The 13,979-nt window shown below is 40.4% G+C and overlaps 2 protein-coding genes across 2 annotated transcripts in view; both read right to left on the bottom strand.

Moving 5' to 3' along the window:
• cep70 (centrosomal protein 70) overlaps positions 1-2,334 on the bottom strand; it is a 15,751-nt gene extending 13,417 nt beyond the window's left edge. The window contains exons 1-5 of the mRNA XM_047821886.1: positions 2,261-2,334; positions 2,016-2,079; positions 1,827-1,926; positions 1,411-1,534; positions 543-723 (exon numbers count right to left, since the gene is read on the bottom strand). Coding sequence (XP_047677842.1) covers positions 543-723; positions 1,411-1,478 — 249 coding nt within the window. The 5' untranslated portion in view covers positions 1,479-1,534; positions 1,827-1,926; positions 2,016-2,079; positions 2,261-2,334. The remainder of the gene's footprint in view (positions 1-542; positions 724-1,410; positions 1,535-1,826; positions 1,927-2,015; positions 2,080-2,260) is intronic.
• A 2,527-nt stretch (positions 2,335-4,861) lies between these two features.
• LOC113651860 (keratin, type I cytoskeletal 19-like) lies at positions 4,862-8,548 on the bottom strand. The gene is made up of 8 exons (XM_027160779.2): positions 8,089-8,548; positions 7,408-7,490; positions 7,064-7,220; positions 6,296-6,460; positions 6,065-6,190; positions 5,599-5,819; positions 5,347-5,387; positions 4,862-5,113 (listed from the first exon to the last, which is right to left on the bottom strand). The coding sequence occupies exons 1-8, from the start codon at positions 8,467-8,469 to the stop codon at positions 5,004-5,006; spliced, it is 1,284 nt and encodes a 427-aa protein (XP_027016580.1). The 5' UTR covers positions 8,470-8,548; the 3' UTR covers positions 4,862-5,003.
• Between the last annotated feature and the right edge of the window lie 5,431 nt (positions 8,549-13,979).

The raw sequence follows: 13,979 nt of genomic DNA, 5'->3' as shown, positions 1-13,979 counted from the left end.
AGTCAATAACTCCTGAGCTAAACGCTGTTACTACACAAATAACACCTCTTTTCTATCGTAGTAATGTAGAGAGGCAGATACAACCGCGTTTTGTGTAGTAACAGCGTTTAGCTCAGGAGCTATTGACTCGGGAAACTCCGACCTGTGAATATGTGGCCGACTTTACTTAGGACGCCGAGGCGCTTTTTTCCTTCTCGATAGGTGAGTAACGTTGGTTTTGCTTTGTTACACAGAACTAATATATGCCTTTGTCCTTTACATGATTATGCTTGTGTGTCATTTTTGCTTGTTTGTTTATCTACAATCGTATTGTTCTTCCCTTCAGCTATGATAAAGACACATCTCTTTCTGTTAGTCGCCCGGGTTACATATGTATGTATGGGCGCAGCTATCGATACAGGGGTGGGACCCGTTTGGGTTGGGGGCGTGTTTGTTTTGTTGATTTTATATGTCAACATTGGCTTTCAAACAACAGAGACCTCACCTTTAAACAGAACAGACTAACACTTAAATAGGACAGACTTAAACACTGGATTTCGCACTTCTGAATCTCTTTTGTCCTGCTGCAGTTGCTGTATTTGTCCCTTCTGCTGTGCTGCTTTATTGATAATGGAGTCCTCCAGCCCCTGAACTTTGACCTTTACCCCGGCCAACACGCCCTCCAGCTCCTCTGCTCTCTGTGACTGACGCACGGCTCGTGCCTGCTGCTGCTCCACTTCCTGTCTGGAACAGGAAATGATGTGCCATTATATCAGGTGTGATTTTGACTAAATTGAGTAACAGATCTCGTCTCAACGGGATCTTCACTAAGTAAAAAATATAGAAATAAATATTAACTAAAGATATCAATCTTCAGTAAAACAGCTCCCAGTTTTAACGTTGAAGGAAAGGAGCGAATAAACAGAGTCAAAACAAACGAGGACAAAATAGTACAATATATAAAAATAAATAAATCATCAAAGTGGAGATAAAAACAATTAAACTGCAGCAAAGTTGAAAGTAACAAATGTGAATAAAATTATTATTTTGGAGTAAAAAAAATTATGTATAATACAAATGAAAGTATAATTAATGATTTAATAAATGAATACATGTGTGTGAGAGTGTGTGTGTGAGAAAGAGAGTGTGTGTGTGAGTGAGAGAGAGAGAGTGTGAGTGTGTGTGAGTGAGTGAGTGAGTGAGTGTGTGTGTGTGCGCGTGTGTGTGTGTATATCAGATAACAGCAGGTGGCGATCAGACGGATCTCACCCTGTGCTCTGAATTATTAAACATGTGGATAATGGGATTATTTTTCTGTCCAGTGATGAATAATTGAAATTCCACAGACAGACTGCGAGTGAACACTTCAGTATCTCCAGCATGGGAACAGGAAACAGTGTGGAGGTCAGGTGTGTTGTGGGCAGAGCTTACTTTAACTTGCTGTTAGACTGGATGAGTTCCTGGATCAGAGCTTGTCTGCGCTCCGAGTCCATCAGCATGGTCTTCAGCACGAGACGCAGCTCAGACGAGGACCATCTCTCCAACAGCACCAGGTCTGGGGGAAGAAATGGGATTGGTCAGAAAATGCTGAGTCATTTTATGGCACTATTCTAATGCATCATGGTTTCTATAGTAACAGCTCGGTCACATGGACCTGTATGGCGGACGATCGAACCGAACCCATTTTAAAAGATCTTTGATGATGGTGAAGTTTGGTGTAAAACTCTAGGAGTCTCCAGCGTCAACAGCTGAGTGGATGTGTTTTAAACTCTGTCATAACTCTGACTATCACACTGTGTGCTGTCTTTTATTGTCACTGGTCAGTGTGTCAATCAATCGATCGATACCTGACAGTTTCTTGTTCTCAGTGGGATCGGCGAAGCAGACGGGTTTAAATCCCTGGTGCTGCAGCAGGCGGTTCACTGCGTCCCACTCCGTCTGCTCCTGCTGTAAACACACACACACACAACCAAAGTAACACTTTACACCACAAACTGAGACATGGATAAGGGACAAAATCACACACCCTGTTCCACCTGAAACTGACAGCTGGTCCACAGAAACACGTAGGTCTTGTCTGTAGACTGAGGAGCAGATTTCCTGTCCATCGTAAACAATAATTAGAGACTCCAAAGAGACAAAGGAAGGAAGTTGAATGGTAGAGGACAGGGACGAGTTCGGGCTTTCTGAGATGCTGTAAGAAGGTGGACGGTGTGGTGTCTCATATTCCTGACAAACCCCACCTTCTGCACTAGTATTGGTTCCTACACAAAGCACTCACCTGTCAGACTTTTTTTTTTCTCTCCAATGAGTCAGTTGACTCGGTTCAGGATCAAGAGTCGACTCCCAACAGCATTTTGCGATATTTTAACAAGTTATTGTTCCATTTCTTTTATTATTGATTAAATTCTACAGAAAATACTACTCCATCATTTCACTGTAATGAATTTTTTTTTACAAAATACATATGCAATTTTTACTTCCAACACACACCTGAGTCAAACTCACTGTTCGCACCAACAAACAGCTCAGGAGTAAAAAAAAAAAACAGACTTTTATTCAGCCCCTAACCCTCACTGCTTTAACCCCAAACTCCGAATTTAGGTTATGCGAAGAAAGGATTTTACTCTCCTGTAATGTATCTGTGACAAATAAAGGCTTTTATTTAAACACAATAAAAAAAAATAGGCTTCTATATATGTGAGTCGACTCCCTCCGTTCACCCTAAATAGTCGAATAGATGAGCCGACTCCGTTTGAGAATGACACACTACCGGCTCAGACAGTTTATTGAGAAATAAAGATGTTTATAACGATTTTTCAGCTCAAACTCACCTTCTCCATTTCCTCCCACACCTGAAGAAAGGTTTCTCAGGTTTTTATCCAATTACACGCTAAATTGTTGAGAAATGTATCTCACCTGGCTAACTGTTGTTAGCATACAGAGCGGTTAATGCTAACATTACAACTGTTTACTACGACATGCTAAGCCACATTAGCGCCGCTATTTTGCGTTCATTTAGTTTTAACAGCCGCTAAATGAGAATATTTATCCCTTAAACTGTTGCTTTAGAAAATAAAATACAATTTTCTCGTGTTTTCTGTTTATTTTGTACGTAACTGTGATCAACACAAAGGAGAACTTTATGCCGATTCAAAAAACTGCCAAAAGTGACGCAAACGCTGACTTCCTGATCATGGACCAATCCCGTGTAGGTGTGTAGACGTTATACACATTGTATGTAGATCTGCTGGAGTGCGGAAACTCTCGCGAGATTTAAAATACCGTGGAGACGCAAGAGAAACATCTTCTTCTTTCGGCTTTTGCCTTCAGGGGTCACCACGGCGAATCATCTCTCTCCACCTATCCCTATCTTCTGCATCCTCAACACTTGCACCCACTAGCTTCAAATCCTCATTAATTACATCCATATACCTCCTCTTTGGCCTTCCTCTTTGCCTCCTGCCTGGCAGCTGGCCTCCCTAACTTTGTCCCCCAAACGTCCAACATGAGCCGTCTCTCTGATGTACTCGTTCCTAATCGTGTACAATCTTGTCACTCCCAAAGAGAACCTCATCTTCAGCTCGGCTACCTCTAGCTCTGACTCCTGTCTCTTCTTCAGTGACACTGTCTCTAAACCATACAGCATGGCCGGTCTCACCACTGTCCTGTACACCTTTCCCTTAATTCTCGCTGATATTTTCCTATCACACAGAACTCCTGACACTTTTCTCCACCCACTCCAACCTGCCTGCACTCGCTTCTTTACCTCTTTCCCAGTCTCTCCATTACTCAGTACTGTTGACCCCAAGTACAGTACTTAAACTCCTGTACCCTCTTCACCCTGTAACCTTACTGTTCCACACAGATGCAAGAGAAACATAATAATTATAATCATAATAACAATAATAACAACAACAACAATAATAATAGTAACAATAATAATAACATAGCATATAATAATAATATTAATATTAATAACAGCAACAACAATAATAATAATAATAATAATAACAACAATAATATTATTGTTGTTGTTGTTGTTGTTATTAACAACAACAGCAGCAAAAACAACAACAACAATAATAATAGTAATAATAATAATAAATATATGTCTAATATATATATGCAGTATTTTCAGACAGTTCTAATTTATGGATAATACAAGGATCCTTTATAAAATAAAAAGAACAGTCTTTATGTTTGATGTTTGTTTATTCCTAAATTTATTCCTATGTTTTCTTCAGTTAACTGCTGTTTCCTTTCTTGTCTTTATTTCAGTATCATATTTCTATCTATTTGACTTCACATATAAATGTAGTATTTATTCACAGTAAAGTGGATTTTGTAATGGAACGTTTCTGGAATTTTTATCTAACCTTAGGGTACAAATTAATTGTAGACTTATATTACACACTTTATGTAACTTTTTACACTTTTATTTTTTCGTTTGTCCGTTTTTTAAAACCAATAAAAAAGTGTTCAAATGATTGAAGATTGTTGTGTCTCAACTCTGCTTCTTTACATCTCGTCTTTCTTCATGACTTTACTTTATTAGTGTGAAGTGAAAAGATGACAAACTTTATTTTATTTATTTATTTATTTACTCCCTAATTGGGAGATTCTTTTTAAACCTATTTACTAATTTTGGGTTTGAAGTTTGTCACTTTACTGAATCGTCCTAGGAAGAAAAACCTTTTAATGTGGTCTATATTTTCAGTTCATTCAAAATTAAACTGAAAAGTGAAACGATGGATTTCGTCTTTGGATAAAATGATTTGGTTCTTTTCTGTCTTTAGTTCAGTTGGTGGAGGAACAAAGTGTTTATGGTTCATGCTGAACTTCTGAAGGTGAAAATAAAAGACACACAGTGAGAATCTGCTCATGTAAAGCTCACAAACTTTATTTTCATCTACATTTACAGATGTGGATCATCTACACAGAGGAATGACTTTCACTGTTTATTAAACATGACTGTTACACGGTCGTAGCACTGCGTGTGTGTGTCTGTGTGTGTGTTTGTCTTAATGTTTTTTCAGGACCTCGACGTCCACATCCTCAGTGCGGGACACGACCTTGCCATCGACCACTTCCTCAACCACAGTGCGCACTCGCTTGGTCACCACAGGCTCAGCTGTACAGAGACACAGAGTGTTAGAGGAGTCTGTCTCACAGACACACACACACACACACACACACACACACACACACACACACACACACACACACACACACACACACACACACAAACCCCTCCATTCCCATCACCTAAAACACACTCGGGTTGCCACATTAAACATTTTCCCATCTGTAAACGTACAGCTGAAGCTCATTTCCAAATCCCCAGAAAAATCATCAGTTACGAACCTTTTGGTGGAATTTTCTGAATCTCGACCACCGTGGTTTTCCTGAAAGAAAAAAAAAAACAGAATTACGTATAAATCTCAAAGCTCTCTCTGTTATACATTCTATCTCTATTCTTTTATCCCCCATTACTGACAAACTGCAATTTATGAAGAAGAAAAAATGTATTGCTTAATTGATTATTAACAACATTTATTTGTTATTATTTGTAGGACCCCCTCTGTGTCATGTTACTGTAGAGAAACCAAAGCCTACTTGACGTCCTCTCCGTCCAACAGTCGTCTGTACTCGGCAATCTCCAGCTCCAGTCTGGTCTTGATGTCCAGCAGCACCTTGTATGCGGTCGCCTGCCTTTCGGTGTCAGTGCGCATCTCTGAAAGCTCTGCCTCCAGCTTGTTGATTAACACCTGCAGCTGGCTGAGCTGGATACTGTAGCGGTTCTCTGTGTCCAGCAGTGTCCCTTCCAGAGCTGCTTTCTGTCCAATCAGAGAGCACAGAGGGAGAGAGTGAGTGATGGTGGGACAGGGGAGTGGGCGGGGCTATGACTTCTGATGTAATCATGTAGTGTATCAGTGAAGATGGAGGCACCTGCGTATGGGTGCGTGTGTGTATGTGAGTGTGTGTGTGTCCGAGTGTGTATTTGTGTATATGCGTGCGTGTGCAAGTGTGTGCGCTGTGTATGTATATATATGTGTGTATATATATGTGTGTGTGTGTGTACCAGGCTAAGCTGTGACTGCAGCTCGATTTGCAGCCCCTGCAGAGTTCTCTTCAGGTCATTGATTTCACTGCGGTGTATTTCCATGGACTCGGTGCTCATCTTCACCTCTTTGTTCACCTCATCAAACTGTCCAAAGAAAAGCGAGAGGTCAAAAATTATAAAAGGTTATAGATCATTCGGGATCATCGATAGTCCTCCATCCTGCTGCTCAGTCTTGTCCCTGTGTCTCACCTTGACCTTGTACCAGGCCTCCATCTCACGGCGGTTCTTCTCGCTGATGCCTTCGTACTGTGCACGGATCTCAGTGATGATACGACTCAGGTCCTCCTGAGGAGCAGCGTCCACCTCCACGTTCACACTGCTGCCGGCCATCTGAGCACGCATAGCCGCCATCTCCTACACGATACATAAAAAATCCCATCATACAACAGGAGTATGCGGTCGCCAGTATGCGGGACGCTAGCATTGTTTCCTAGCTGCTAATCATATAGAAGGGCTCTAATCTCTCTCTCTCTCTGTCTCTCTGTCTCTCTGTCTCTCTCTCTCTCTCTTTCTCTCTGTCTCTCTCTCTCTCTCTCTCTTCTTTCTCTCTCTACTGTATGACTTCTTTATGAAGTGTATGTATACTTAATAAAGAGGTCATACAAAGCTGAATCACTACATTGTGTTAGCGTGGCCATGATGAATTGTTTTTACCTCAGAAAATGTTAGTGTGCTAACGACACACAGTGTAACAAGTTAGCAAAACATTAACCTCAGAACCATGTTAAAGGTAATGGTCAGTGGTGGTTAATGACAGTTAATGATGTAAGCGAGCGCGTTCTGCACTATGACTCTTCTTCTATGTGATCTCTGATCTCTGATGTGTTGTCTGCTCACATAAGTAGAAGCCAAATACACTATATATATGTGTGTGTGTGTGTGTGTGTGTGTGTGTGTGTGTGTGTGTGTGTGTGTGTGTGTGTGTGTGTGTGTGTGTGTGTTTATTTTCTAACTAACCTCTTCATGGTTCTTCTTCAGGTAGACCAGCTCCTCCTTGAGGCCTTCGATATTCATCTCCAGGTCCGAGCGGGTCATGGTGAGGTCATCCAGGACGCGGCGCAGCCCTGAGATATCGCCCTCCACAGACTGACGCAGCATCAGCTCATTCTCATACCTGAAAAAAAAATAAAGAAAGAATTTAAAAAAAGTTAAATCGTCAATTAATCAATCAAGTGTGAGGAGCTAACGGGATGCGTCTGTGATGTAGGACGTTCTGAAACGAATGACGTATAAAACGCAATAAACATTAAGGATAGTAAACCTGACTCGGGAATAATCAGCGTTTGTTTTCTGATACTGACTTGAGTTTGAAGTCCTCTGCAGCCAGCTTGGCGTTGTCGATCTGCAGCATGAGCTTGGCATTGCCCATGGTGGCGACCTTGATCTGCACAAGAGCACATTACACGTTACACATTACACATTACACGTCACGTTTCCACATCTTCACACTTCACGTCAACCTGTTCGATACATTTCTTACTCTGAACTTTGTCTAAGATAAGATATACTTTTATTCTGCGTGTGTTTGTGCTCTGATTCATTTACACATCAAACTGAACGGCATTTTAGAACAATGATGAATCATAATTATTATTATTATTATTATTATTATTATTATTATTATTATTATTGTTATTATTATTATTAATAATAATAATCAATAATAACTAATACACATATTTATATAGATATTATATAAAGCATATATGTGTAATACATTTACTCGACAAGCATTTAAAAGTTTTTGTTGTTTTTTTTTCGACGTGAATAAACTGTCCCATGCACGTGAGGGCTTTGCGAACGTGTCAGAGTTTGTTAACAATGTAAATCTAAAATATCTTCAGTTAAACATCATGAACCTTTATTTCTGAGATTTCTTCCCACATTTCAGTTTCATCATTAATTAAAGAGCAGGATGCTGTTTGATGAAGAACAGCACGGGAAGGTGCTCATATTTGATGAAGAAGAAGACTTTTGCTCACCTTCTCGCGCAGGTCGCTGACGATGGCCAGGTACTTGGTGTAGTCGTGGGTGACGGGAGCGCGCTTTTCGTACCACTCGCGGATCTTCAGCTCGAGCTGCGTGTTGGCCTTCTCCAGAGAGCGCACCTTCTCCAGGTACGAGGCCAGTCTTTCATTCAGGTTCTGCATGGTGTGCTTCTCGCTGTACGACACTCCATCTGTGTTGGAAGCTGTGAGCAGGTTGCCGTGGGACGCATACTGTTGATAAGAGGACACGCGGACGCTGCGTCCATCCGCGCCGCCGTACACACTGGGAGCGCGCACAGCGGAGATGCGCTTAGTGCCGCCGCCCAGAGACAGCGACGAGGAGGAGAAGCCGATCAAGGACGCGCTACTCATCATTAACCTGGACGATCTTCTGTTTGTAGAGAGATATGGAGAGCTGAAGTGCGTCTGTGAAGTGATGCTCACGAGCTCTTACACCCGATTTATGTATCCCTTAAAGGGGGCGTGGCTTCGTTATCCCATTACACATGGACAGGTTTGGTGTCCGGCGCCAGAGGCGCGCGGCCAGGGCGCGGTCACTCAGGTGTGCCATAGGGGGAGGGCTGTGTGTGTGTGTGTGTGTGTGTGTGTGTGTGTGTGTGTGTGTGTGTGTGTGTGTGTGTGTGTGTGTGTGTGTGAAGAGTTTTTTTCTACGTGATCTTATAGATTTAAAGAATGAAAATAAATAATACATTCTGGTTTGGTTTCAGTCATAAAACAATATAGGAGACAAAATATTCAGTATTAAATTCACACATGGTTCAGTTCATCCTGAAAATCTTTATCACATCAGTTTCATTCACTGTTTTTTTTAAAAGTTTCTTTTAAGCCTAAAAGTGAAAATATTAACAATTAATTTAAAAATAATAATTTCCCCTTTTCTGGGCTCATGTCGGTTTCTTTATTAAAGTTAAATAAATAAATAAATAAATAGATAGATAAATAAATAAATAAATAAACAGATATGAACACTACTAATACTAATGAATAATTTCTGGTGCACTTGGTCCTTGTGCCACATGTACAAAGCTAAAAAATCTCTAATCTGGTCAGCAGTGAGGTTTCTCCTGCTGACTCGCTGAACAGGACTACAGGAGAAAGAGCGACATGATGTTCTGGAGCAGCAGGTTCTGACAGTTTCAGGACATGGGGGTGTGTGGGGTGTGTGGGGTGTGGTGTGATGATGTCCCAGGAATTGTGACATTATTGAGAAACGTGTTCAGAGAGTGTTTATTGTTTGGTAAGAAAGAATAGAAAGATCAGTTTTAGAAAGAAAAACTCCACTTTCACCTTTAGTCTATAGCTATAACAGTGTTTTATTGTACTGCTTCACACACACACACACACACACACACACACACACACACACACACACACACACACACACACACACACACACACACACACACACACACACACACACACACACACACACACACACACACACACACAAAGATATATGATGCACAGTAAACGCAGGTGCACTGGAGCAAAAATCACAGAGTTTATCTGTAATACGATAAGATCACTCATTCATTCTCTCTCTCTCTCTCTCTCTCTCTCTCTCTCTCTCTCTCTCACACACACACACACACACACACACACACACACACACACACACACACACACACACACACACACACACACACACACACACACACACACACACACACAAAGGAATGAAGACCTGTTCATAAAAGAGACGCTTCCTTTATAGATCAGTACTACATTGTATCTTACTCTCTGTCTCAATAAGAACCTAAACAAACAAGCTTTCGGGTTTTATTGTGGTGAATTGCAGAATTACTTCAGGACAAGATGATGCTTGGACATCATAGTTAAAAAAAATAATAAAAAAAGTTTGTTTAGACATAAAACAGAATGCTGTGCACAGTGTAAATAGACGTTAATGCCGATAAAAGCCAGCAGTTTCCGAATAAGATTACACAATAACACGAACCCAACATCAGTCAGATTTGACATCGACTATGACTTTTCATGCTCACGTCAGGAGCTGATGAATTCTCTGTTTGAATAGTGAAGGAAGGATTCTCCAGGGTCACAGCTTTGTACCGGTTACAGCTGTAACGTCCCACGTCTTCAGGACAGACGAGACAGAGAGGCTGAAGAGAGACGGAGTGAGTTACATCTGCTGTAATGTGAGTGAGAATCAAATGACAGGAAGAACATGATGTGGATCTGGTTCCTGCATTTAAACACCTACGTCTTTATTTGGGTCTGAGATCTCTTCGTTATTTATATATAAAGTCTGGTATAATGTGAGAAGGGCCTGAGACCGAGACCGAAACACGATGAGACGCTGCTGTGGGATTTTTCGCTCCATATTTCATGTTCAGACGCATGTTGTTTAAGAAAACACTTTTTGTTTCCTGCAGGTAAGAGAAGAATTAGAGCACAAGGTTTTTTTCTTACTTTCTCAGAGGCGATTACGAAACAGACGGAGAGTAAAATCTAAAGCCATTAGTCAGTTGTTTCTGACAGTTACATTAAACAAACAGCGCCGTAATCTCGGCTTCATCACAGAGGTTTAAAAGAGAACATGTCAGAGCTTTTGTGTTCACTCTGACCGCAGATGGGAAAGAGAACGCGAGCGAGACACGTCGGAGAAAGTTAGAAAGACGAGAAAAAGGTGCTGCTGACCAGACAGGAAGAAAAGCACAAACACACCAATCACTGAAAACTGATGGTCTGATTAAGTGGAAACTAAAGACAAACCAATCAATCAATCAATCAATCAATCAAATAAATAAATAAATAAATGAATAAATAGACAAATGAACTATGATGATGATGATGATGATGATGATGATGATGGTCTTCTAATAAAATCATCTTCGTTCCAGATACTCTGCTAAAAATATAAAGGTAATAAAAACCAATTAAAGTCAAATAGATAAATAAATAATCTACATTTTGGGGAAATAATAAATACATAAATACATTAAAGGAGAACAACAAAGTAACCAAATAACCCAGACACAAATAAATTCAAACAAATAAAAATTGTAATAAATCATCCGAACAAACAAACAAACAAACAAACAAATAAATAAATATCAGATTCTCTTCTAAAATAAATAAGTAAAACATAAAAATACACAATGTCCAGACACTAAAAAGCTGGCAGCCCGACACTAGGAGCGCCGCCAAAAACTAATCACCCCCCAATCACATGAACTCCTGATCCAGTTTCATCTTGACTCAACAATGTTTTTCTAAAATCAGGACAAAGCCTCAGAGGTGCGTTCATCATCATCAAATGAAATCAAACGAGTAGACAGATTATTATTCATTTTCAATGTGTTTAATTACTTAATATTCAGGTATAATAAACAGGTTTGAACAAAGTGTCTCCCTCAGCACACGTCCACGGCGGCACAAATAACCGCCTGCTTTCTCAACGCTTCCTGCTCTGCCTTAGTTCTTTCAAAAACATAAAGCAACACGGGAAACATGAGAAAACGGCTGTCTGATTAAAGATGTGTTGCGTGCTAAATTATCTTTAATATCATTAGCTTTTAAAACAACATTCTGGACTCTGATTGGTCAGAAAGATCTGAGGTACAGACTTCACTACACAGCTAGCATAATGTGATTAGCGTTGCATAGCATGGCGTAGCACAGAAACTTGCTCTATGTCCCAGACAATAAAGAAAGAGTCACCTCACATTTACGGTCGAGTGCGTGACTTAAATCGTGTTTACCTTAAAATATAAAAGTTCTCACAAAATGGATTTTTGTTTCTGCACAAACAAAGAGAGGAAGAAGAAGAAGAAGAAGAAGAAGAAGAAGAAGAAGAAGAAGAAGGAGGAGAAGACAGTCAATCTTCAGTCATGCGTATTGTAAGTGAAAGTGTTGTAGGTGGAGGCTCATAACTCATCACGCGTAATTAGACCAGCACTTTAGATGCTAACTGTTAAACAGACACCGTGAGACGAGCTGTACACGAGAAACCGGTTCATGAAGTATGAAGTTATTCTTTCTTTCTGTTAGTGAATAAACCTTTATATCTTATGAGTACAGCGATGAGTGAAATGGGGAACTCCGATCATATAAATAATTAAGCTGCTCTTGTACACGGTGATATTTAGCACACAGGCTAGTCAAAGAAGGAACAGCTTATTATTCATCACAAGTCAGCTATGTAAGAAATGGGAGCAGGTGTGTCTGAGCAGGAAATCAGGTGGCTCTGCCTGAGGATGTTAATTAATGGGATCGGTTTTTCAGGATATGTGTCATCTTTTAAGTAATTTCACTGATGGACATTTGTTGCAAGTAAGCTGGATTTGGATGGGATAAAGTCACGAAGCATATAAAGCATACTAAATGTCACAGAGGGGAGTGTCCTTTAAATCTGCTGATGTTGTAATGAATAATGTCATGTAGATGAGCTTTTGGATTGCTCACCATGTCATTGTGTGAAAAGAATAGCTGGGATGATATAATCAGGGCTGGAAGTTTCTGTTTTAACACAAAGAAGAAGGGATGATGGTATACTGTGCCAGGTAAACTGGTAATGAGGGAGATTGTCTATTACTTATTAGGACAACTTGTCTAAAGGTTAAAAAGTTCAAGGGGTCAAAAAAGTTCAGAGATATAGGGTCTGAGAATAATGGTTTGAGACTATAGGGTTCGGCAGTAAAGGGTTTGGGACTATAGGGATTGGAACTATAGGGTTTGAGACTATAGGGTTTGGGACTATAGGGTTTGGGAATATAGGGTTTGGCAGTAAAGGGTTTGGGACTATAGGGTTTGAGACTATAGGGTTTGGGACTATAGGGTTTGGGAATATAGGGTTTGGCAGTAAAGGGTTTGGGACTATAGGGTTTGGGACTATAGGGTTTGGGACTATAGGGTTTGGGAATATAGGGTTTGGCAGTAAAGGGTTTGAGACTATAGGATTTGGGAATATGGGGTTTGGCAGTAAAGGGTTTGAGACTATAGGGTTTATACCTATAGGGTTTGAGACTATAGGGTTTGGTACTATGGGGTTTGGCAGTAAAGGGTTTGAGACAATAGGGTTTGGGACTATAGGATTTGATATTAGAGGCTTTTGACAGTAAAGGGTTTGGGACTATGGGGTTTGGCAATATAGGGTTTTGGAGTTACAAGCTTAAAAATGAAAGGTTCCCTTCCACACAAAACCGTTTTTACTTGAATTTTTTTATATGTGTTAGGTCCATATGTGTTTGTGTTGTGTCGGGAATGTGAAAATGAACTGCTACCTCCCCGGTCAGCTCTAGGCACTGAAAAGAAATAAGCGTAGAAATCAGGTCAGTTAGAAAAGCTTCTCAGTGTGACGTAGAATTGATCGAGCTCATTACTATTCATGAGCTCTCCCACTTGAGACCACGCCCACAGAATTCGTGTAGCTCAGTGAGTTTCCTATACAGCAAGGATGGCTGAACCTCAATATACCTGAAGAAGCCATTCTGACGCAATTCCAGGTGATTGTAAACAAAGTTCCTTTAGCTTAGGCTACTTATTGCTGGGTGAATGAATAGTCATGCTCTCATATCCTAGCGGTTAGCCAATCGGAGCAAAGCAGCATAGCTCATTAAATATTAATGAGAACTGGCACAAACCGAGCTGAGTCTCCCTGCAGGCTTTCTATACCACACTATAATGGCTTGAAACAAGGTAACCAAGACAAAAAAATGTTACAGTGTCCATGGTAAACGTCAGACATTACCACAAAAGTAATGAAATACGTTTGGCAGGGCATCTTTAAGTGTTTGGGAATAAAGGATCTGGGACTACAGTGTATGGAGATACAGGGTCTTGGAATAAACATCTGTATATAGATCTCTGTATATATAGGGATCTGAATTTTTGGATATAGTGAC

Source organism: Tachysurus fulvidraco, chromosome 1 (assembly GCF_022655615.1).
Source record: "Tachysurus fulvidraco isolate hzauxx_2018 chromosome 1, HZAU_PFXX_2.0, whole genome shotgun sequence".
NCBI lineage: Eukaryota > Metazoa > Chordata > Actinopteri > Siluriformes > Bagridae > Tachysurus > Tachysurus fulvidraco.
Note: the sequence above shows the minus strand (reverse complement) of the source record. Positions and strands in the feature narration are given on the sequence as shown.